The sequence below is a fragment of the Pogoniulus pusillus genome, chromosome 42, assembly GCF_015220805.1.
Source record: "Pogoniulus pusillus isolate bPogPus1 chromosome 42, bPogPus1.pri, whole genome shotgun sequence".
Taxonomy (NCBI): Eukaryota; Metazoa; Chordata; class Aves; order Piciformes; family Lybiidae; genus Pogoniulus; species Pogoniulus pusillus.
Genome location: NC_087305.1, coordinates 2,251,374 through 2,274,278, shown reverse-complemented (window position 1 = coordinate 2,274,278; position 22,905 = coordinate 2,251,374). Strand labels below are relative to the sequence as shown.

The 22,905-nt window shown below is 55.0% G+C and overlaps 1 protein-coding gene across 1 annotated transcript in view; it reads left to right on the top strand.

The window, feature by feature from the left end:
* DOCK5 (dedicator of cytokinesis 5) overlaps positions 1–22,905 on the top strand; it is a 75,194-nt gene that overhangs the window by 46,480 nt on the left and 5,809 nt on the right. Inside the window, exons 29-49 of the mRNA XM_064175693.1 lie at positions 1,818–1,912; positions 2,408–2,486; positions 2,705–2,805; positions 3,736–3,794; positions 4,765–4,919; positions 7,304–7,389; positions 7,894–8,050; positions 9,294–9,334; positions 9,439–9,529; positions 10,967–11,086; positions 11,772–11,861; positions 12,590–12,694; positions 13,273–13,414; positions 15,144–15,225; positions 15,423–15,507; positions 15,917–16,003; positions 16,903–17,079; positions 20,079–20,162; positions 20,478–20,615; positions 20,707–20,873; positions 22,108–22,285. Coding sequence (XP_064031763.1) covers positions 1,818–1,912; positions 2,408–2,486; positions 2,705–2,805; positions 3,736–3,794; positions 4,765–4,919; positions 7,304–7,389; positions 7,894–8,050; positions 9,294–9,334; positions 9,439–9,529; positions 10,967–11,086; positions 11,772–11,861; positions 12,590–12,694; positions 13,273–13,414; positions 15,144–15,225; positions 15,423–15,507; positions 15,917–16,003; positions 16,903–17,079; positions 20,079–20,162; positions 20,478–20,615; positions 20,707–20,873; positions 22,108–22,285 — 2,319 coding nt within the window. The remainder of the gene's footprint in view (positions 1–1,817; positions 1,913–2,407; positions 2,487–2,704; positions 2,806–3,735; positions 3,795–4,764; positions 4,920–7,303; positions 7,390–7,893; positions 8,051–9,293; positions 9,335–9,438; positions 9,530–10,966; positions 11,087–11,771; positions 11,862–12,589; positions 12,695–13,272; positions 13,415–15,143; positions 15,226–15,422; positions 15,508–15,916; positions 16,004–16,902; positions 17,080–20,078; positions 20,163–20,477; positions 20,616–20,706; positions 20,874–22,107; positions 22,286–22,905) is intronic.

The following is a 22,905-nucleotide window of genomic DNA, read 5'->3' as shown; positions in this document are numbered from 1 at the left end:
TTTAATTCCTTCTGCTCTAGATTCAGTTCAGTGCTTTAGTGGGCAGCAGTGCAACAGTTCCCTCCATGCTGAAAGTCTTCTGCCCTCCTTGCTGTTGTCTCTCTATGATCTTGTGCTCTTTAATTCCTTCTGCTCCAGATTCAGTTCAGTGCTTTAGTGGGCAGCAGTGCCAGCAGTTCCCTCCATGCTGAAAGCCTTCTGCCCTCCCTTGCTGTCGCTGTTGTCTCTCTATGATCTTGTGCTCTAATTCCTTCTGCTCTAGATTCAGCTCAGTGCTTTAGTGGGCAGCAGTGCAACAGTTCCCTCCATGCTGAAAGTCTTCTGCCCTCCTTGCTGTTGTCTCTCTATGATCTTGTCCTCTTTAATTCCTTCTGCTCTAGATTCAGTTCAGTGCTTTAGTGGGCAGCAGTGCCAGCAGTTCCCTCCATGCTAAAAGCTCTGCAGTCCTTGGCCCCAGAGTTTGTGAGGCCCCTGGAATTCACAGCTGCATCCAAGAGCTTCTCCAGACTGGCCAGAACAGGTCAGAACCAAGAGCAGCATTTGTGCAGGTCTCTGGAGCATGGCACTGCAACTGTCCTGGGGTTTTGTCCCCATAGCCCTTGTTCTGCAGCTTAGAAGTGCTTGCTCCTTTAACTCCTGGCTGGGGAAGAGCCTGGGCTGGCGTTCTGCCTCTAACAGCTGGAGCACAACCCACCGGCAGATGTTTGCAATTGCTTTTGGATGCGAGGCGATCCCTGCAGCTGGCACTGCCTGTGATCTGCTGGGCAACACAGCCACCTGCAGGGCACTCGTGGCTGGCACCTCTGCTCCTCATGCCACCAGCTGCAGTGGCCAGGCAAAGCATCCTCTGGGTTAAGAAATAGTTTCTTGTATTACCCAGGTAATCTATGGGGAAGGAAAAACTAAACTGAGTAGATCCAGGAGCTGTCCTGAGTGGGCCTCAGGGCAGGGCTTGCTTTGCCTGGAGGCTGTTTCATGAGGCCACACCAAGAGCCCTTTCTCCTCTCTGCAATGCTCCTTGCCAGCTCCTCAGAGCAAGCTGCTCAGCACAACAGAACTGCTGATTTTTGCAAGGTGGAGACTTCTGATGTGACCTTGTGTCCTGGTTTGGCTGCTGCTGTGCTGGCTCTGCAGAGAGCAGAACCCATCTGAATGCTGGCAGGTGGTGTTTCTGCCTGAGGTGTTCCTGGCAGTGCCTTCTTCACTCAGCTCTCTTCTTTCTTTTCCTTTCTGTCTCTTTCTACAACCCAACCTCATCTTGCCCAAGTCTTGGGGTGTGACACAGCTTTGTCTGGAGCACTTCGGTGCTGGTGCAGAAAGTGTTTTCCCTACAGTGAGATCCTACCCCACGTGTCTGTGCCAGCAGGTCCATCACCTCTGCCTGGCTGTCCTTCTCAAACTGCACCAGAAGAGACTGGACCAACTGGGGAAGTGAAAATACATTCCAGGGTCCATCTTTATGGAAGGTGCTGCAGCAGGCTGATAAGCACAGTTCAGGCAGCTGGAAGCAAGGTCCTTTCATACTGGTTTTGCTTTATAATCCAGTTTGTGCCCCAGAGCTCCCAACGACCCAGCTGAATTCAGAACAGCACAGCAGATCCAGACTGGGGCAATCATTGCACCTCCTGAGAGTGAATGGAGGAGATGTCAGAAGTAGTTACTGGAAGACAGCCACAGGAAGAGAGCTCCTCCTTGGGAGGTGCAGTGCATTGATTGCTGATCACTGCAGGCATTAATCCACCAAGGCAGCTGCAAACGTTGGCATTTCCCACCCTTTGCCCCAGATTCACCCTGGTGGGGGTTTGTTTTCCCTGCAGGACTTCCTGATGGAAACATTCATTATGTTTAAGGATCTGATTGGGAAGAATGTCTATGCCCCTGACTGGATGGTGATGAACATGATGCAGAGCAGGTATGAGGCTGCTGCTGCTGCCTTGGAGCCTTTCTGGGGCTGGCACAAGCAGGTTGGGAGCACCTGGAGTTCCACAGGCTGTGTTCCCTGCAGCTGCAGGGTGGTTTGAGTGAGACTGCAGTGAACTGCAGTGCCCAAGCAGTGCTGCTGTTGGAATTCAGCAGCTCTCCCAGAGGGGCAGCTCTGCCCTGTCAGACATGAGGAGTGTGGGGAAGGACAGGGCAGGGGCAAGTTGAGTGCTTCAGTGGTGAGGACAGGCTGGGCTTAAGGGAAGCCACCACCTGAGGTGACACTGCGCTGTCAAACAGATTGCATGACCCAAAAGCTTGCCCAGGATGTCCCTCTGCTGGGAAGGAGGTGAAGCACCTCCTGCAGGAACTCCTGCCCAGCCTGGGAGCTGTGCTGCTGCCTCCTGAGCTCACATCTGGTTGCTGTAGCCCAGCACTGCAAGGTTGCTTTTCAGAGTCACCTTTCACTTGGCTTTATCTCCTCCAGGGTTTTCCTCCGGGCAGTGAACCAGTTTGCCTCTGTCCTCAACCGGTCCTTTCTGGATCAAACAAGCTTTGAACTCCAGGTAACAATTCCATTGTTTCTGGATTTTCCTGTGGATTCCAGCCCTGAAAGGCAGGAAGAGCAAACAAATCCCACAGTTAACAAGAGATCATTGGATCGTTAAGGTTGGAAAAGACCTCTTGAGAGCCTCCAGTCCAACCATCACCCGAGCACCACCAGCTCTGTTGTGCTGGGGGTTGCTTTGCCTTCTGCTGTTCCAGGCTTGTTTCTCTTCCACAGCTCTGGAATAACTATTTCCACCTGGCAGTGGCCTTCCTCACTCATGAATCCCTCCAGCTGGAGACCTTCTCTCAAGCCAAACGCAGCAAGATCATCAAGAAGTGAGTCTGCAGTGGGAGGGCTGCCAGAGACTTTGCTTTTGCCAGCCTCCTTTGTGCCATTGCAGACCAACTCCTTGGAGCTTTGGGGAGGGCTGAAGCATGCCAGGGAGGTGCTGGTGACACAGGGAGGAGGGTGACAAAGGCAGGTTTCAAGGCTTGACACTGGTCAGACAGATCCCAACTTGCTTGAGCTGAACTTGAGCCACTGTAAGGTCTGTGACAGAGGCTTGTCCCAAAGCAACCTTCTGCAGCTGCTTAGCTGTGCCCTGGGGTGGGTGAGCAAGAATCCTCAGTGCCATGCAGCTCCTTAGGCCCTGTCTTTGCTCTTCCTCTTTGGAAAGTGGATTCAGGAGCCCCAAAGCAAACTTGGCCAAATTCCCAAAGACTCTGAGCAGTGATTTCTCCCTTGACTGGACTCCAGGCCCCAGCTGTCTGTGTGGATCCTGCCAGAGGATGCTGTTAGGGCAGCCTTGGTGTGTGCCATCTTCTGTGCTGTAGTGAGGCCTCCTAGTTCAATATTCTTGTGTTCTCTCAGTGGCAGCAGTTAAAGCTTTAGGGGAAACACCAAAGACAGCAAACCCTGGGTCCAACTGCAGGAAGCAGCAGGGAGCCTGCAGGCTTCTGTCCTGGTGGGACGTGGCCATGCCCTGCTTCTGAGCATTGAGCTGTGCTGGGAGAGGAAGGGAGGAGAGAGCATCTCACAGCAGGTGTGTGATGTTGAGCAACTCTTGGCAGACCCTAAGCAGGGAGGACAGTCCCTGAGCCCCTCCTTGAGGGTGTAAGTGCCCAGCACACCCAGGCTGCTGGCAGGGGTGGGTAGAAGAGAGTAGCAGATTTGGTGGGTTTGCCATTCAGTCTCTCTAACAGCTTTGCAAAGGTCCTGTCACTGCACAGGTCCTCTTCATCTTTTGCTGCTGCTTTTTATTGTAGGTATGGGGACATGAGGAAAGAAATTGGCTTCAAAATAAGGGATATGTGGTACAACCTGGGTGAGTTCCAGCTGCAGAGTGATCTCTCTTCAGGCTCTCAAGCTGGGCTTCAAACCCTTTCTTCCTTGATGAAAGCTGCTGGTGGTTAGTGTGGGGAATGGCACTTCAGGCTCAGCTGTTTCAGAGCATAAAACCTCTTTCTGTGAAGAGCTCACAGAAGCTGATCTTGGCCCACATCAGCTGCTCAGACAGTTTGGTAGGTTCCTCAACAAGGTTGTTCTGTCATGGGGAGGACAGGGGCAGGATGCTGAGAGCCTTTGTGATCTACATGGTGTGCAGCTCAGGTCAGTTACTTTCCTGTGCTGTTCCTGGGTTTTGGAGCTGTGGCACCTTGGCTGGCATTTCAGCAGACACCATCCACAGGAAATGTGCCCTCCTAGCAGGGTGTCTGTGGGTTGTGGTCGTGTCTTAGGATCATAGAATCAGGCAGGCTGGAAGAGAGCTCCAAGCTCAGCCAGTCCAACCTAGCACCCAGCCCTGCCCAACCAACCAGACCATGGCACTAAGTGCCCCAGCCAGGCTTGGCTTCAACACCTCCAGCCACAGCCACTCCACCACCTCCCTGGGCAGCCCATTCCAATGCCAGTCACTCTCTCTGCCAGGAGCTTCCTCCTCACATCCAGCCTAGACCTGTCCTGGCACAGCTTGAGGCTGTGTCCCCTTCTTCTGGTGCTGGCTGCCTGGCAGCAGAGCCAAACCCCACCTGGCTACAGCCTCCCTGCAGGCAGCTGCAGGCAGCAATGAGCTCTGCCCTGAGCCTCCTCTGCTGCACGCTGCACACCCCCAGCTCCCTTGGACTCTCCTCACAGGGCTGTGCTCCAGGCCCCTCCCCAGCCTTGCTGCCCTTCTCTCAACATCTTTCAGCACCTCAACATCTCTCTTAAATTGAGGCATATCCATAGCATCTACTTCAACATTTGGATACTCAGATCCAGCCACTGGCACGTGTCTGACTTTGACTTCCTTGCAGGTCCCCACAAGATCAAATTCATCCCAGCAATGGTGGGGCCCATCCTGGAGGTGACGCTGGTGCCGGAGCCGGAGCTGCGCAGAGCTACCATCCCCATCTTCTTCGACATGATGCAGTGCGAGTTCAACTTCAGTGGCAACAGGAGCTTCCACATGGTGAGGGAGCCTGCTGGCTGCAGGGCAGCAGCATGGAATCATAGAATCAAGCAGATTGGAGGAGACCTCCAAGATCATCCAGTCCAACCTAGCACCCAGCCCTAGCCAGTCCATGGCACTAAGTGCCCCAGCCAGACTGTGGCCAGGAGGAGGTTGCTCTCTTCTCTCAGGTGGCCAGCACCAGAACAAGAGGACACAGCCTCAGGCTGTGCCAGGGGAAATTTAGGCTTGAGGTGAGGAGAAAGTTCTTCCCTGAGAGAGTCATTGGACACTGGAATGGGCTGCCCGGGGAGGTGGTGGAGTCGCCGTCCCTGGGGCACTTCAAGGCAGGACTGGACGTGGCACTTGGTGCCATGGTCTGGCCTTGAGCTCTGTGCTAAAGGGTTGGACTTGATGGTCTGTGAGGTCTCTTCCAACCCTGATGATACTGTGATACCTTCAGGGACAGTGACTCCACCACCTCCCTGGGCAGCCCATTCCAATGCCAATCACTCTCTCTAACAACAACTTCCTCCTAACATCCAGCCTATACTTCCCCTGGCACAACTTGAGGCTGTGTCCCCTTGTTCTGTTGCTGGGTGCCTGGAGAAGAGACCAACCCCACCTGGCTACAACCTCCCTTCACGTAGTTGTAGCCAACAATGAGCTCTGCCCTGAGCCTTCTCTGCTGCAGGCTGCACACCCCCAGCTCCCTCAGCCTCTCCTCATAGGGTTTGTGTTCCAGGCTCCTCACCAGCTTTGTTGCCCTTCTCCAAACACCTTCCAGCACCTCAGCATCTCTCTTGAATTGAGGGGCCCAGAACTGGACACAGGAGTGAAGGTGTGGCCTGACCAGTGCCGAGTACAGGGAAAGATTAACCTCCCTTGTCCTGCTTGCCACACTGCTCCTGAGCCAGCCCAGGATGCCATTGGCTCTCTTGGCCACCTGGGTACACTGCTGCCTCATCTTCAGCCTACTTTCTACCAGTACCCCCAGGTCCCTTTCTTCCTGGCTGCTCTCAGCCACTCAGTCCCCAACCTGTAGTGCTGCTTGGGGTTGTTGTGGCCAAAGTGCAGCACCCTGAACTTGGCCTTGTTAAATCTGCAGGAGTAGATCACTTTAAACACCTCCAGCCAAAGAACCTCACAAAAAATGGTGCCACTTTGGGACCTTATGGCTGGGTGGGCTGGAGGAGCTGAGACTCCTCAGCTCTGCCCCTGACTGTGCCTTTGCACGAGCTTGCTAATTAATGAACCCCTGCTTTCTTACCTCTCTGCATTTGCAGATGTGTGAATACTCACATCTGAGTGGGGGAGCAACTGGGGGACCCCAAGAGAGAATTCTAAATGGCAGTCAGAGTCATAAAGTGCTTTAGGTTGGAAAGGGACCTTTAAAAGGCCACCTGGGCCTCCCCCCTCTAGTCAGCAGGGACATCTCCAACTGTGGCAGGTTGCTCAGAGCCCCAACAACTTGACCTGGAATGGATGGTGGACATCTCCCACCTCTCTGGGCACCCTGGTGGGCATCTCTCAACTCTTTGGCCACCCTGGGCCAGGGTCTGGTTCCATTCCTAACAACAACAGAAGTCTGCCAGGATTAATCTTTGGCTGTGGATGTGAGCTGCTCTGCAGGGCACTGCTGGGCAGTCAAGTGCTAGGCAAAAGAGAGGTTTCACTTTCACCCCCAGGTGAAGTTTCCACTGCAGTTTCTGAGGACTTTTGCAGCAGCAGCAGCATTCCTCTGGGGAGCTCAGGCACTGCCATCTCAGCTGGCAGGCAGGGGACACTCGAGCTGCATTGCAGACAGGCTTCTCCCTGGAGATGGGCAGGAGTCATCCATCCAAAGGCAGCCACCTTGGCACTTCAGGCCCTTGTCAGCTGTGACATGTGTCTCCCCAAGCAGCATCCTCACAGCAGCTCAGCCCCCAGCCCCAGCACATGGACAGTGTCTTGCTCCCTTGGGGTCATCACTCTTTGGTGTGGCTGGCCCCAGGCCCTGGGGGGGTTGGAATGGGCAGGAGAGAGCAGGACGTGGGGCATGGATTTTCCGTTCCAGTGGTGTTTGTGCTTGCTCCAGCTGGAGCTGAGGCTGTGCTTGAACTGCTTGCACAGAACAGGGTTTGTCTTCCTGGCCAGGCAGTCACCCAGAATTTGGCATGCATTAGCAGCCAGCAACATTCCTGCTGGCCAGAGGGCTGTGACTTGCCCTTCTCTGCTGGCAGGAATTTGGTTCCCTTAGGATGGGTCAGGGACCTGGCTGCTGGAATGCTGCTCCTAGCAAAACCAACCTGCTGATGGGCCAAGGAGAAAGGGGAGAGCTGCTCCAGAGCAGCCTCCCAGAAGCTGTAGGATGAGTGCTCCTGAGAGCTGCTGTCTGTCTGAACAGGGTTTGTTTGCCTTTTCAGTTTGAAAATGAGTTGATCACCAAGCTGGACCAGGAAGTGGAGGGTGGCCGAGGGGATGAGCAGTACAAGATTTTGCTGGAGAAACTGTAAGTTGGGCAAAGCCCCCCTGGGGGCTCTCTGCAGCTCACACCTCTATGGGGCTGAGCAGGGAAACCCTGCTGCAGCACTCCACTGCCCAGGGAGGCAGAGCAGTTGGCAGTGACACCAATGCTATACAGGTACTCTGAGACTGGTTGCTCTAAATGATGATCCTGGAGCAGCAGCTGGCACAAATGCCCCAAACTTGGAGATGAAATCCAAGAGGCAGGCACCAGACTGGCAAGGAAAGGGCTTGTGAATAGTTTGGGAAAAGGAGGCTCAGAGTTAATGCAAAATCAAAGCCTTCTTCCAGCACCAAGAGGAGAAGAACCCAGGGTTTGGATCAGCAAGGCAGAGCTTTGACCTGGGGTGTCAGGGGGCTCTGGGCATAGGGTGCTGCTTGGCACTGCCAAGGTCCCCATGTCTGGCTCTGTGAGCTGAGGGCTCTGGGTGCTTGCTGCTGCAGCTCTGCTTGCTACGCTCAGAGCTGCAGCCCAACCTTCCCTCTGCAGCCTGCTGGAGCACTGTCGGAAGCACAAGTTCCTGGCTGCTCCTGGGGAGGTCTTTGCCCTGCTGGTCAGCAGCCTGCTGGAGAACCTGCTGGACTACAGGACCATCATGCACGACGAGAGCAAGGAGAACCGCATGAGCTGCACGGTCAACCTGCTGGTATGGGCACGCCTGCCCCTGCAGATGGGAGCTGCTCAGCTGCCCTGGCTCCTGGGGGCTCTGAGGCATTGATTTGCTTTAGGGTTCTAAGTAATTTCCTCTGCTGCTTCTGGTTAGTGGTGGTCTCGAACCAGGCTATGAACTATTGACAGCTACCAAACACAGAGACCACAGTGCAGAGCCAAATCCCCTTGGCAGCTACCAAACACAGAGACCACAGTGCAGAGCCAAATCCCCTTGACAGCTACCAAACAGAGACCACAGTGCAGAGCCAAATCCCCTTGGCAGCTACCAAACACAGAGACCACAGTGCAGAGCCAAATCCCCTTGACAGCTACCAAACACAGAGACCACAGTGCAGAGCCAAATCCCCTTGGCAGCTACCAAACACAGAGACCACAGTGCAGAGCCAAATCCCCTTGGCAGCTACCAAACACAGAGACCACAGTGCAGAGCCAAATCCCCTTGGCAGCTACCAAACACAGAGACCACAGTGCAGAGCCAAATCCCCTTGGCAGCTACCAAACACAGGGACAGCATCACAGTCTCACAGTATCATCAAGGTTGGAAGAGACCTCACAGATCATCAAGTCCAACTCTTTAGCACAGAGCTCAAGGCCAGACCATGGCACCAAGTGCCACGTCCAGTCCTGCCTTGAACAGCTCCAGGGACGGCGACTCCACCACCTCCCCGGGCAGCCCATTCCAGTGCCCAATGACTCTCTCAGGGAAGAACTTTCTCCTCACCTCCAGCCTAAATTTCCCCTGGCACAGCCTGAGGCTGTGTCCTCTCGTTCTGGTGCTGGCCACCTGAGAGAAGAGAGCAACCTCCTCCTGGCCACAACCTCCCCTCAGGTAGACCACAGTGTAGAGCCAAATCCCCTTGACAGCTACCAAACACAGAGACCACAGTGCAGAGTCAACCCCCATGGCTGGTTCTTGTTCAGGTGCTCATCTGAAGCTTTGAGGGGTGCTTGGCTGTGGGGGCTGAAGTCCCTGCTCCACTGCAAGGAGCCTGCACAGCCTTGGATGAGTCCCTTTCTCTCCCACTTCTCCCTTTCCCAGAGGTGACTGGGGGCTCACTCGATGTTAAAGGGGTAGCTGCAGGGCTGCCTGTAGCTAGAGAGGCACCAGAGAGCTTTGAAACCCCTAAAGCTGCTGCTTGGGTTGCTTGTGTGGAGTGGGTCCTGCAAATCCCTGGTGCTCCACGTGGTGAAGTTTGACTTCTTTCTCTTGTTGGCAGAACTTTTATAAGGAGAAGAAACGAGAGGACATTTACATCAGGTAGGGAGCTCCCCTCCATCAACCTGTGCAGAAGCCTTTCTTCCTGCTGCTCTTCTGGCCACAGGAGCCCCCACCCGAGTGCCAGCTGCTGGTGCTGTCTTTAGGTACCTCTACAAGCTGCGGGACCTGCACACAGACTGTGAGAACTACACCGAGGCAGCTTACACCCTGCTGCTCCACGCAGAGCTGCTGCAGGTATTGCACCACAGCCACTCCTGGTGGCCACTCTCGGGGTGTGGGGGTTCAGTGAAGTGCAGACAGCTCAGAGGAAACAATTCCTTTCTTTGTTCTCTTTTGGCTGATGTTCCTTGGCATTGCCCAGGCTCCAGTGGGCATTGAGAAGCTCCATGAGCTTGCAGAGCAGCTCAGTGGATGAAAGTAAAGATGTTATGAGAAAGACTTTGTTGCCTGCTCTGGGTGAAACAGAGCTGTAGTGAGCTGGGAGATAATGCCCATGGTCAGAGTGCTAGGACAGAGCTTTGCCAGCATTGTGGGCACAAGTTAAAACGTCTCAGTTTAGCTTGGCCAGCCTGTAAAGCATGCAGGGGCAGGTAGTGCCCCTGTGTGAGCCCCTGAGCCAGAACCACCCCAGCTCTGCAGGAGCAGTCAGTCCTGAATTCACACTGGAAAGATCTTGCCAGATGTGACTGAATGTGGTCCAAGTTCAGAGAATCCCTGAACTGCCTTTAAATGAACTCTTGGTGCTGGGAGAATCTTTGCAGGGAACTGAAGCTTTTTGACTGCAGGGGGAGAGGAGGATCATAGATTCAGGCAGGGCTGGAAGGGACCACAAGGAGCAGCCAGTTCCAACCCCCCTGCCATGCCCAGGGACACCCTACCCTAGAGCAGGCTGCACACAGCCTCGGCCAGCCTGGCCTCAAACACCTCCAGCCATGGGGCCTCAACCACCTCCCTGGGAAACCCATTCCAGCCTCTCACCACTCTCCTGCTCAGCAACTTCCTCCTCACCTCCAGCCTCACTCTCCCCACCTCCACCTTTGCTCCATTCCCCCCACTCCTGCCACTCCCTCACAGCCTCAAAAGTCCCTCCACAGCTTTTTTTTGAGCCCCCTTCAGATGCTGGCAGGCCACAAGAAGGTCACCTGGGAGCCTCCTCTGCTCCAGCCTGCACAGCCCCAACTCTTTCAGTCTGTGCTCACAGCAGAGCTGCTGCAGCCTCTGAGCATCCTCCTGGCCCTGCTCTGGACACTCTTCAGCATCTCCACATCCCTCTTGTCCCAGGGGCTCCAGAGCTGGATGCAGTGCTCCAGGTGGGCTCTCAGCAGAGGGGGAGAATCCCCTCCCTGACCCTGCTGGCCACCATTCTGCTGCTGCAGCCCAGGCTCTGCTTGGCTTTCTGGGCTGCAGGTGCACACTGCTGGCTCCTGTTGAGCTTCTCCTCCAGCAGCACCCCCAATCAGATCAGATGGTTCCTAGAGCAAACTGGAGGTGTTTGAAGTTCTTGCTGGCTGCTGGGGAGCTGCAGTGTGTGTGTGTATGCCTGTGGCACTGCACAGCTGCTTGCTTTAACAGTGGCCTCATCCTGATTGCATCCCTGCAGCGTGAGTAAGGATTTGTTCAGCTGAAATTGTTCCAGTTCCTTCATCTTTGTCTTCTGTCCTTCTCTGGCAGTGGTCAGAGGAGCCCTGTGTCCCCCACCTCCTGCAGAGGGACAGCTACTGTGTCTACTCCCAGCAGGAGCTCAAGGAGAAGCTCTACCAGGAAATCATCTCCTTCTTCGACAAGGGCAAAGTGAGTGTCCCTGCAGGGTCCTTGCAGCCCTCTGCTGATGCAGCTGCTCCAAGAGCTTCCAGGGGTTAAAGTGTTGATGCTTAGGCCTGGCTGTGTGATGAGGACCAGAGGACTGGCATCAGCAGGGCATAGATTTGTCCTGGGAGTATTTGAATCCTTCTGCTTCCTTGCCAGTCAAAGAGCTTCTGAACAATTAACTGCAGAGGAGGTGAAAATCTGGAGGTGCTTTCCTTGCTGCTTGTGGCAGGCTTTGTGCAGCAAGCAGAGCTTGGCTGGCTGGGGCTGAGCTGGGCTTAGCTGCCCTTAGATGGTCCTGCCAGGGCTGAGACAGACCCAGGGAACCTGGGTGCAGGGGAGAAAGTGTTAGAGTGGGAGACCACCTCAGCTTCGATCCTTTGCAGTGTAGACTTTGTGCCTCAGTTTCCCTGTCAGGAGCAGCAATACAAACCTCACTTAGTAACTCCCTTTTGCTTCCACAGCCCACAAGAGTTGTGTGACTGTGAAAATCAGTGCCAATAATGGGCAGCCTGGGGGCTGGGGGGTGGAGGTGGCAACGCAGGGAAGTCCTGCCTGGGTGGAAATCAGCTGAGCTTGTTCACCTCCCTGTGCCCTCCGATGCTCTTAACAGTCTTTTCTTTTGCTTGTGCTCTTCTTCCCCACCTGCCTCCCTTCACCCTCCCTGGAGATGTGGGAAAAAGCCATTCAGCTGAGCAAGGAGCTGGCTGACATGTATGAGAACAAGGTCTTTGATTATGAGGGGCTTGGCCATCTCCTGGTAAGAATCTCTTCTCTCCAGGTGATGTTGTTGAGCAGGAGAAGTCCCAGACAACACCTCTGTGCCCCCTCTGGCTTCTGTAAAGCACAGTACCAGGAGTACAGTTCATATTTCGTTGCAAAATGAAAGGGTTTGACCTTGTAATGAGCATGAAAGCATCACCTGCAGGTGGTTGGCATTCTTGATGCTCATCACGGGAGGTAACCTTTACGTGGTGCATTTTCAGGCTCCATAAACCTCATCCCCGTGGTATTTTCTGTGCTGCAACCACTGTGTCAGAGCACAGAGCTGTAAGGGTCAGCTGGGTTCTGAGTTGTGTTCTGTAGCTGTTCAAGATGTAACCAGATGGGGTTTGTGGTCTGTCACCTGCTCAGTGCTGCTGCTGCCACTTCGCTGCCGTCCGTGCCCGTCCGTGCCCGCTCGCTTCCAGAGCACACTGCTGCCTGATCTGTGCTGCAGTAGTTCAGGGTCTGAGTGCCCCTCTGCAATCCTGGGGCACATGGCACTGTCCTGACGGCTGCAAAGCAGGCTGTGAAGTTGGCTCTGGCCCAGACAAGCCAAATAGTGAAGCAAGTCAACGGATCTGAGATCCTGCATCAAAAAACCCAATGTGGAAAGTGTTCTGTGGGGGAGAGCCGAAAGGGCAGGCAGGGAGGGAGGGTGGCAGTGTGGGCTGCAGGCTGGCAGTGCCCCTGGGCAGTGAAGTGCTGCTGACTTTTGCCTTGCAGAAGAAGAGAGCTGCTTTCTATGAGAACATCATGAAGGCCATGAGGCCCCAGCCAGAGTACTTTGCTGTTGGATACTATGGGCAGGGCTTCCCCTCCTTCCTCCGGGTAAGGACCCTTCAGCACTCAGCTCGGGACTGGTGAGGGCCCTAAAAGTCACAACTCCTGCAGAGCTTCCATGAAAATTGAGATGTCATAGAATCATAGAATCAAGCAGGTTGGAAGAGACCTCCAAGATCATCCAGTCCAACCTAGCACCCAGCCCTATCCAATCAACCAGACCATGGCACTAAGTGTCTCATCCAAGCTTTGCTTGAAGACCTCCAGGGATGGTGCCTCCACCACCTCCCTGGGCAGCCCATTCCAATGGGAAATCACTCTCTCTGTGAAGAACTTCCTCCTAATATCCAGCCTATACTCCTGTTTCTTTGAATGATGCCAAGATCTAAATCCCTTCAGCATTTCAAAGCATCTCAGGCTGTATGAAGAGAGGAGTGTAGAGGCCAGGGGCTGGTGTCACGAGCTCTGATGGAGTCTGTGCGCTGCAGCGGGATCTGGTGTGGATGCTTTGGGTGTTCTTCCCTGGATTTATCCAGACTCTCTCCCGAGCCTTTGTGCTCAGGAGGCTGACTGCTGCTATTAGCCACTGTTTAGTGTTAAGTCTCTCTTTCTTCTGCTACCCACAGAACAAAATTTTCATCTACCGTGGCAAAGAGTACGAGCGGAGGGAGGACTTCAACCTGAAGCTGCTGACCCAGTTCCCCAGTGCTGAGAAGATGACCAGCACTGCTCCCCCAGGGGAGGAGATCAGGTCTTCTCCTAAACAGTGTATCTTTTGGTTCTGTTGGGCTTTGGCACAGTCAGATCTGCCCCTTTGCTAAAGCAGCACGATGAGGAAACAACAATAAGCAAGCAACATACAGCTCCTGGGGGTCCTTGGAGGCAGGCATGGAGCATGGAAGTGAGGCTGTCTGCAGCTGCAGTGGTGAGCTCAGGCATGCTGAGAGAGAGGGCTTGGTGCTGGCAGAGTTTAGAGTAGCTGAGGTTGGGGTGAGACCCTGACAGACTGGGAGAGGATTTCTTGTGCTGCCTTCACAAGCTCGGTGCTGGCTGCTGCAGTGCAGTCTGCTGCGCTTCGGCAGTGCAAGAGGTGAAATGCAGCCGAGTGGGGTACAGGAGGTGGCAGCCTGCTCTCCTCTGCCTGCAGTTCCCTGGCACTGCTGGAGTTGCTGCCTTCTGGTTTTCCCCTGGGAGTCTCTTTTGGAGGAGTGTGGAGTGATGGTGTTGATATGGAGGCTGCTGGCTGAGCAGCCTTGCCCTTGGTTGTGCTGCTGGAGCTCTCAGCTGTGTGCCACAGCACACCACGAGGCTTGGGATCCTCTTGCTTGTGGGCATGACCAAGTGCAACCTGGCCAGGGGGTTTCAGGCTTTTGTTTGTGACTGCAGGAAGGGTTTGCAGCTCATCAACAACCACAGGCATTGTGCTGCTGCTTGCAGCCTGCTCATGAGCTAAAAGCCCCGGAAGGTAAGTCAGCAGCAGGCGTGCTCCTGGGAGGTGTAGCTCAGTTAAAAGCCACGTTCCTGGGCTCCCAGCCTGTTAGGCAGGCCAGGCTGGAGCCTGATGCTGCATCTTGGCTTCACAGCCTGTGCACAAAGGCACAGCCCAAGCAGTGCTACCAAATGCTTCTCCTGCAAGGAGCCTGCCAAGCACTGAAGCTACACAGGAAATTAAAATCCATTCAAGACCAAACTTGGTATCAAAAAATGCCTCTTCTATTGCTGCTTTGTTTCAAAGCTACTTCCTTTGCATCTGTTTGTGTTTGCTCTGAAGTTTTTTGGCCCAAGGTGAACCTGAACTGCAAAATTTGGATTCAGATCTGAGCTCTTCTGGAAGTTTGGGGGTGTTTGGTTCCGGGTGTCTGGCATGGCCCCGTTCTAAAGGGGAGCAGCTGCATAGCTTGGATTGGGTACAGGTGGTTCTTGGATCCTGACAAACCTTCCAGAGGAGCTGAGCAGCTGCAGTGCCCAGGTCACTGGTGCTGGGCAGGCCTGGGTGGGTCTGCAGTTTGTCTTCATTTTTGTGCCTTTTTAACCTCCTTTGTCTCAAGTTCTCTTTTTTCTCTTACCCACTTTTGCTCAGAGCTATTTCCTTGCCCTTCCATGCTGAAGTGCCTCCTTCTTCCTTCTGGGTGGTCCATAACAGTGAGCTGGAGGTGCCAAGTCAGCTGGGCAGTCTCAGGGCATGCCTGCACACTTCACCAGGCTGCTTTTCCACCAGTCCTGAGCTTCCCAGGTGCTTCCCTAGGGAATTGCAGTAGCTGGAGGTCCTTGTGCAGCCCTCACCTTTTGGGGCTTTTAGCTCAGGAGCAGACTGCAGGCAGCAGCACAATGCCTGTGGTTGTTGATGAGCTGCAAACGCTTCCTGCAGACATGACAAGAGCAGAGGGAATTGTTGGGAAGTCTCTGACACTTGATGAAGGCAGGGAGGGTGCTGCTCTCCCTCTCCTCTTTTCCTCAAGGGATTCACAGTTTTTCATCCTTAACTGCAGCTGCTCAGATGTGCAGTGCTTTATTGTGAAGCCTGTGATGAACCTGCCACCTAATTATAAAGACAAACCAGTTCCTGAGCAGATCCTAAAGTAATTCATGTTCCTTTCCCCCAGCATCTCCCCTGTACTTCTCTCAGCTAGCCTGGGCACAGGCTGGGGGGCACCTTAGTGTCTTTGTCTTTCACAGTTCAGTTTAGGCTTTGTTGTTTCTGGGAGCAAACAGCAGAGCATTGCTGTAGGGAGGGTGAGAGGTGACAGCACTCAGCACTGCCTCTGCTTCTGCCTAGCTACTACAGAGCCAACGAGGTGCAGCAGTTCATCCACTCCCGACCCCTCAGGAAGGGGGAAAAGGACCCTGACAACGAGTTTGCTGTGAGTCCTCTGCTCCTGGTGCCAGCTGCTTTGGGTCTGTGCTGGGAGGGAGTGGTTCTGGGGGCTGACTTATTTTTGGTGGCATTTTGAGCTGTCACCCTGTCCTTTCCCTCACCTGTGGCACACAAAGGTCTGAGCTTCACCTTGCAGTCGTTGCACAGAGCCAGTGGTAGGGTTGAGGGGGGGTCTGTAGTTGATGCTGTGGTACTCGGAGGCCTTGAGCTGGAATCCATCAACATTGTGGTGTCCCAGAGTCCAACCCTGTGCCTGGTAGGCTGTGGGGGGTGCAGCCATCCTCCAGGAGGGCAGCCTGTGGGCAGGAAGGATCAGCTCAGCTGTTGAGATGTGCAGTGCCATGGCATCTTCCCTTGCTCCTGTGCTCATGTGGATTTCTTCCTTCTCCCACCAGAACATGTGGATAGAAAGGACAACCTACACCACAGCCTATTCGTTTCCAGGCATCCTCAAGTGGTTTGAAGTCAAACACACCACAACGGTGAGTTCTGCCTGGGGCTGCACCTCCCTCCCTCCAGCCTGTCATGCCAGGGCTGCCAGTCTTGCCAGTCTTTCCCTGGAGCATGTGGCATGCCAGTAAGTTCCAAGAGCAGATGTGCATCTCCTTGGCCCTTTGATGCCATCTGCAGACAGCTCTACCCGAGGCAGCAAAGTTCCACTCTGGCTGGCTGGAGAGTGGTCACTTCTGCACCGTGCTCTGCAGTCCAGCAGCCAAGCCCTGGGCTGTTCCTTCAGCCTAAGGCCTAGGAGCATTCTTGAGTTCATCCCCAGTGGCAGGACAGCAACAGCATCCTCTGGGCTCCCCACTTGAAGGAGGAAAGGGATCTGCTGAGAGGGTCCAGGGGAGGGCTATGAGGATGATGAGGGGACTGGAGCACTGCCTGATGAGGAGAGGCTGAGGGACCTGGGGCTGCTTAGTCTGGAGAGGACTGAGAGGGGATTGAATCAATGTTTATAAATCTCTGAGGGCTGGGGGTCAGGAGATGGGGACAGGCTCTGCTCACTGCTCCCTGGGATAGGACAAGCAGCAATGGATGGAAGCTGCAGCACAGGAGATTCCAGCTCAGCACAAGGGGGAACTTCTTGCCTGGAAGGGTCCCAGAGCCCTGGCACAGGCTGCCCAGAGAGGTTGTGGAGTCTCCTTCTCTAGAGCCTTTCCAGGCCTGTCTGGATGTGTTCCTGTGTGTGCCTTGAGCTAGACTGTGTGGTCCTGCTCTGGCAGGGGGGGTTGGACTGGATGATCTCTTTGGGTCTCTTCCAAGCCCTGACATCTGTGATCCTCTGCTGGGAGCCCCTGGGCTGCCGTGCACGCAGCAGGGCTGACACCGCCCTGCCCAGCGGAGGTGACCGAGGGTTTGTTGTGCTGCCTCTCTGTGCCAGGAGGAGCTGAGCCCCCTGCAGAACGCCATCGAGACGATGGAGCTGACCAACGAGAAGATCAGCAACATGACCCAGCAGCAGGGCTGGGACCGCAGCCTGCCTGTGCACCCCCTCTCCATGCTGCTGAGCGGCATCGTGGACCCCGCGGTCATGGGCGGCTACACCAACTACGAGAAGGTCTCCTGCACACTTCTCCCTAGCTCGGCCTGGTGGCCTCTGCCCTGCTGGAGCTGAGATGTGAGGAGTTCCAGCTCAGGCTCAGCTTTGGCTGTATGAGAGCTGGATAGGTGGGCAGAGGCCAATGGGGTGAGATTTAACAAGGCCAAGGGCAGGATTCTGCACTTTGGCCACAACAACCCCAAGCAGCGCTACAGGCTGGGGACTGAGTGGCTGAGAGCAGCCAGGAGGAAAGGGACCTGGGGGTACTGATAGATAGTAGGCTGAAAATGAGGCAGCAGTGTGCCCAGGTGGCCAAGAGAGCCAATGGCATCCTGGCCTGCATCAGGAGCAGTGTGGCCAGTAGGACAAGGGAGGTTATTCTGCCCCTGGACTCGGCATTGCTCAGGCCACACCTTGAGTGCTGTGTCCAGTTCTGGGACACTCAGTTCAAGAGAGATGTTGAGGTGCTGGAAGGTGTCCAGAGAAGGGCAACAAAGCTGGGGAGGTGCCTGGAACACAAACCCTATGAGGAGAGGCTGAGGGAGCTGGGGGTGTGCAGCCTGCAGCAGAGGAGGCTCAGGGGTGACCTCATTGCAGTCTACAACTACCTGCAGGGAGGCTGTAGCCAGGTGGGGGTGGCCTCTTCTCCCAGGCAACCAGCAATAGAACAAGGGGACACAGTCTCAAGTTGCTGGGGGAAGTCTAGGCTGGATGTGAGGAGGAAGTTGTTGGCAGAGAGAGTGATTGGCATTGGAATGGGCTGCCCAGGGAGGTGGTGGAGGCACTGTCCCTGGAGGTGTTCAGGAAGAGACTGGATGAGACACTTAGTGCCATGGTCTGGTTGACTGGATAGGGCTGGGTGCTAGGTTGGACTGGATGAGCTTGGAGGTTTCTTCCAGCCTGCTTGATTCTATGATTCTGTGATTCTTTGCAGCAGGCCCCAAGAGGGAGCCCTCATGTCTGCAGTGTCCCCTGTACCTCTCTGCCTGAGCCACCTCTGCTGCACCTCATCCTCGGAGGGGGCAGTAGTGTGGCCCTGCCTCGTGGGGATGTGTAGGTGCTTGGGGGCAGCCCAGGGAGCAGTGCAGGCAGGACAGAGCTGACCTTTCTCCACTGGGTTGGAAGCACAGGCTGAGGCAGGTGATGCGAGGGGACAGGCTCCACTTGCTGTTCCCTGGGACAGGACAAGCAGCAGTGGATGGAAGCTGCAGCACAGGAGGTTGCAGCTCAGCACAAGGGCAACTTCTTGACTGGAAGGGTCCCAGAGCCCTGGCACAGGCTGCCCAGAGAGGTTGTGGAGTCTCCTTCTGTGGAGCTTTTCCAGGCCTGTCTGGATGTGTTCCTGTGTGCCCTGAGCTGGATTGTGTGGTCCTGCTCTGGCGGGGGGGGGTTGGACTGGATGAGCTCTTTGGGTCTCTTCCAACCCCTGACATCTGTGATCCTCTTGCCAGCAGGTAATGTCTGTAGAGTCTGGCAGCAAAGGGAATGTGTTCAGGGAAAGAGCCCCAATGCCTCTCCAGCTTTAGTCAGTTGGCTTCAGCTGAGCAGGGAATGTTCTCCCTTGTCCTGGCTGTGAGTCACTTGTGCTGTTTATCTCCAGTACCTGATGCTGGTGTTCCCAGCACAAGAGCCTGCTTGCTTCCAGCAGCTGGAGGCATGGTGTTAAAAGCATTTAATTCTACTCAGCTGTGTCCCAGGCACATGGAATGAAGTGCAGCAGTTAAATGGCAGAGGGTCTGATTTCTCTGGGATCCAACCCTGCTGCTTCCAGAGGAGCTGCCTGCTTTGCCAGCGCTGAGCTTGGCCCTGGGTCCTCCCCATTTTATGAATTAAGGTTGACATCGAGTTTAGAATTACAAAAGTGGAAAGCAGTTGAAAGTGGGAACCAGAAAATATCTGCAGCCACATCTGGAAGTACTTCTGGGTCACTTTTTCCTATCTCAGCTGAAGAGCAGCAGAGGACATTTGGCTTTTGTGGGCGGCTAAAATCCTGAGTTTGAGTCGTGTCCCTGCTGCCAAAAGCCAGAGTCTGCATTTTTAAGATGTGCTTTCTTGAACTAATTGGACACTTTCAAGAAATGCCCCCTGGGACCTGCTGGGCAGCCCTCTCCCAGGCTGACCTCCTCTTGACACCAGAACCTTGCCACTAGCATGCAAACAGCAGGGGGGACACAGGCCCTGTTCATGGAAGGCAGGGTAAGGGATGCATGGAGAGGGTGAAGGAGATCAGAGTGCTGTTCTTAAAGGCAAAGGGAAAACTGCAAAGCATTTTAGCTAGGAAAAAGAAAAGTTCTTCAGAGCAAGAATGGTGATGCAGCTCAGAGCAGCAGGCTGCAGCATGGGGTGGCAATGGGCACCCCTGTAAGGCTGCAGCACAGGATGGCAATGGGCACCACTGTAAGGCTGCAGCTCAGGATGGCAATGGGCACCACTGTAAGGATGCAGCACAGGATGGCAATGGGCACCACTGTAAGGCTGCAGCTCAGGATGGCAATGGGCACCACTGTAAGGCTGCAGCTGAGGGTTGTGTCCCTGCAGCTGAGGGTTGTGTCCAGTTCTGGGCTCCTCAAGTCAAGAGAGATGTTGAGGTGCTGGAGAGTGCCCAGAGAAGGGCAGCAAGGCTGAGGAGGGGCCTGGAGCACAGCCCTGTGAGGAGAGGCTGAGGGAGCCTGGGGGGGTGCAGCCTGCAGCAGAGGAGGCTCAGGGCAGAGCTCATTGATGGCTGCAGCTGCCTGAAGGGAGCCTGTAGCCAGGTGGGGTTGGGCTCTGCTGCCAGGCAGACAGCAACAGAACAAAGGGACACAGCCTCAAGCTGTGCCAGGGCAGGTTGAGGCTGGATGTTAGGAGGAAGTTGTTGGCAGAGAGTGATTGGCATTGGAATGGGCTGCCCAGGGAGGTGGTGGAGTGGCTGTGGCTGGAGGTGTTGAAGCCAAGCCTGGCTGCTTTTGAAGCAAAGGGACCTTCAGTCAGTTAACTGAGAGCCAGGCTGTGTCTGTATCGCCTCTCTCTGCTCCCAGGCCTTCTTCACAGAGAAGTATCTTCAGGAACATCCTGAAGATCAAGATAAAATTGAGCTGCTGAAGCACCTGATTGCTCTGCAGGTATGGTCCTGGGGAGAGAGTGGGAGCACCACGTGTGAGTGTGGGTGGAACTGGAGTGGGAAGCCCTGCAGGGAGTGATGGAGAAGAGTGGTCCTGTTTCTTGAGCACATGGAGCTCAGAGCCCAGTTCCTGCAGTGTCCCTAGCCAGGGGCTGAGCTGCTTTACCATGGGATTCCCTTTTTTGCCTCTGCAAACTCAGGACCCAGCTGAAGTCCTCTGAGTGTGCCTGAGGTGTGCAGCACGCATGGAGAATCCTGCCCTGGAGCAGCAGAGCTGATTTGTCCTTTTGTGTCTTGATTCTCTCCCTCCTTTCAGATGCCACTGTTGGCAGAAGGGATTAGGATCCACGGCGAGAAGCTGACGGAGCAGCTGAAGCCTCTGCACGACAGACTGACAGCCTGCTTCAAAGAGCTGAGGAGGAAGGTGGAGAAGCAGTACGGGGTGATAACTCTGGTGAGCCAGCCTGGCTGTGCCTGGCACGCAGCTGCCCCCCTGCTCCGGCCGGGTCGGTGCCGCGGGGCTCAGGGCAGCTGTTTGCCTGCAGCCTCCCTCCCTGACGCAGCGGAAGCCGAGCAGGGCAGGCTCTGTGGTGCTGCCCTACATCATGGCCTCCACCCTGCGGCGCCTCTCTGTCACCTCACTGGCATCTTCTGTGGCCTCCACATCCTCTGCCTCGTCGGACAGCACCTCCTCCAGGCCAGGCTCAGACGGGTCAGTACTCAGCCTCCGCGGGGGGGATGGTTTGGGTGTTCCCTTGGGCTAGTTTGAAGCCCCAAACCATCACATCCCTGTCCCCCACACACACACTTGTGATAAATCACCCAGGCTAGACTCAGCAGGCTGGAAATTGAGTGAAGCTTTTATACTGACAGCTTGGCACAAGGTGCAAGCAGAGAGTTACAATCAGCTACAGCCACAGGCAGAAAGGGACCAGTTCAAAAAGTCATGCAGAAACACAGCAGCCCTCCCAGAAACCAGAGTCCCCAGGAGGGACTCCCCAACCACCCTTCCACCTTCTCTCCACCCCTCTACCTTACCCCAGACTTTGCCTTACGTTCAAAGTGGGTTTGGAGGGTTTGGCCAGGGGGGTTAGGAAGCAGAAGGATTAGTCAGGCAGCAAGTTGGGTTAGAGAGAGAAGTGCAGCCCAAAAGCCAGAGAGCAAACTCTGTGTTGTCTGTGTTTGTGTTCTTGTTCTTATACATCTCAGTAAGCCTCTGAGTGCAGCAGCCATCACCTTTGTTCCCTTTTCACAGCCTAGCATCTAATTCTTCTCCCCAAAATACCCCAGCTAGGCTCAAACTAGCACAGCATGTGCCAGGGAGCTGGGCCCTGCCCTTGCTGGGGCTGGGCACTGCTGCAGTGCAGTTACTCCGTGCACGGCACCTGGGAGACCTGAGCTGCATCCCAGCACTGTGCATCTTACAGCTAGGGACAGTCCTGGGAGCTGCTCCCCCCTGTCTGCCTCTGAGCCCCAGGTGCTACAGAGGGGCAGAGGCAGTGGGTGTCAGGTGCACACCAGTCCTGGAAAGCAGAGGTGTGAGACTGCAGAGGGCTGCTCAGTTTGCTGTGCTCTATACAGCTCCACGCCAGTGTGGTGCTTGCTGCACCGGCCTGAGGGCAGCACATCTGCTGCTGCCACTGCTCTGCACGCTGCAGTTCGCAGCTGAGGCAGCCAGGGAGTGGAGCTGCTTGCTCGTGGTCACAGCGCAGGCTGAGGCACGAAATGCAGGTCTGGCTCCCTCTGCAAGCAGAGGACACAAGACAGAGCACAGCTGCTGGCACAACAGGAGCACAGCTGCCAGGAGAGCTCCATGGTCACATCTCAGGCCTCTGCAGTCATCTCTAAGGCAAACTGCGGGGTCACAGTGTTTGGACACCTGGAGCTTTAAAAGGCTGCTGGACTCATGCTTCCTGGGGTTTCACTCTCTGGGTGTGGGGCTACAGCTCTATCCTGGAGCCTCTCTTGGAGAGAAGAACATCAACAGCTTCCAGAGCTGAGGAGCTGCCCATGAGGGACGATGCTGATAACCGCATCTGCAAGCTGAAACGGAAGGAGTGGAGTCTCAGCAAGTCTCAGGTCATTGTAGAGAAGGAGCCAGAACTGGAACTGACCTCCAAAATGGTAAAAAGATGTACTGCTACTAATGACAGTAATAGAATCACAGAGGCCAGAGCGGGAAGTTTGAGTGTTTGCTTTGTTTTCAGCCGTGCTTGTTGCTGGAAACTTCATTAAGTGGTAGGAGGGGTTCAGATACCAACAGCTTTGCTCATCTGAGCCACTCCTGCTCGCTTAGTTGGAGCCCTCCTGCCACAGCTGGGCTGCAGCATGAGGCACTGATGCTCCATCCAAGTGCCCTCATCTGTGGGAGGGGAGGGCTCCGTGATGTGCTCAGCACCACCTAGAATTGTTCTGGGCTTTGGAGCAGGCAGGCACTGCTAGCCCAAAATCCAGCTGTCAAGCCAGCTGTTCAGCTGCTGTCACTCAGCATCGCTGCACAAACCAGCTTTAGTGTGAGGGGAAGATCAGTTTGGTGGACTGGGAGCTGGATGAAGTTAATCTGGTAGCAAGGTCAACCAGCTTGGGCCTTGGCAAAGCTGGATCTTGCATCTGCTCTGTGGCAGACCTCAGGGCAGGAGCTTGCTCCTGGGGCAAATGATCTGCAAAGAAAACATGAAAGAGGCTGGGGGGGTTGTAAGGGAAAGTCTGCTGGGGACCCTTAAGCAATGAGATTGGCAGTGAGA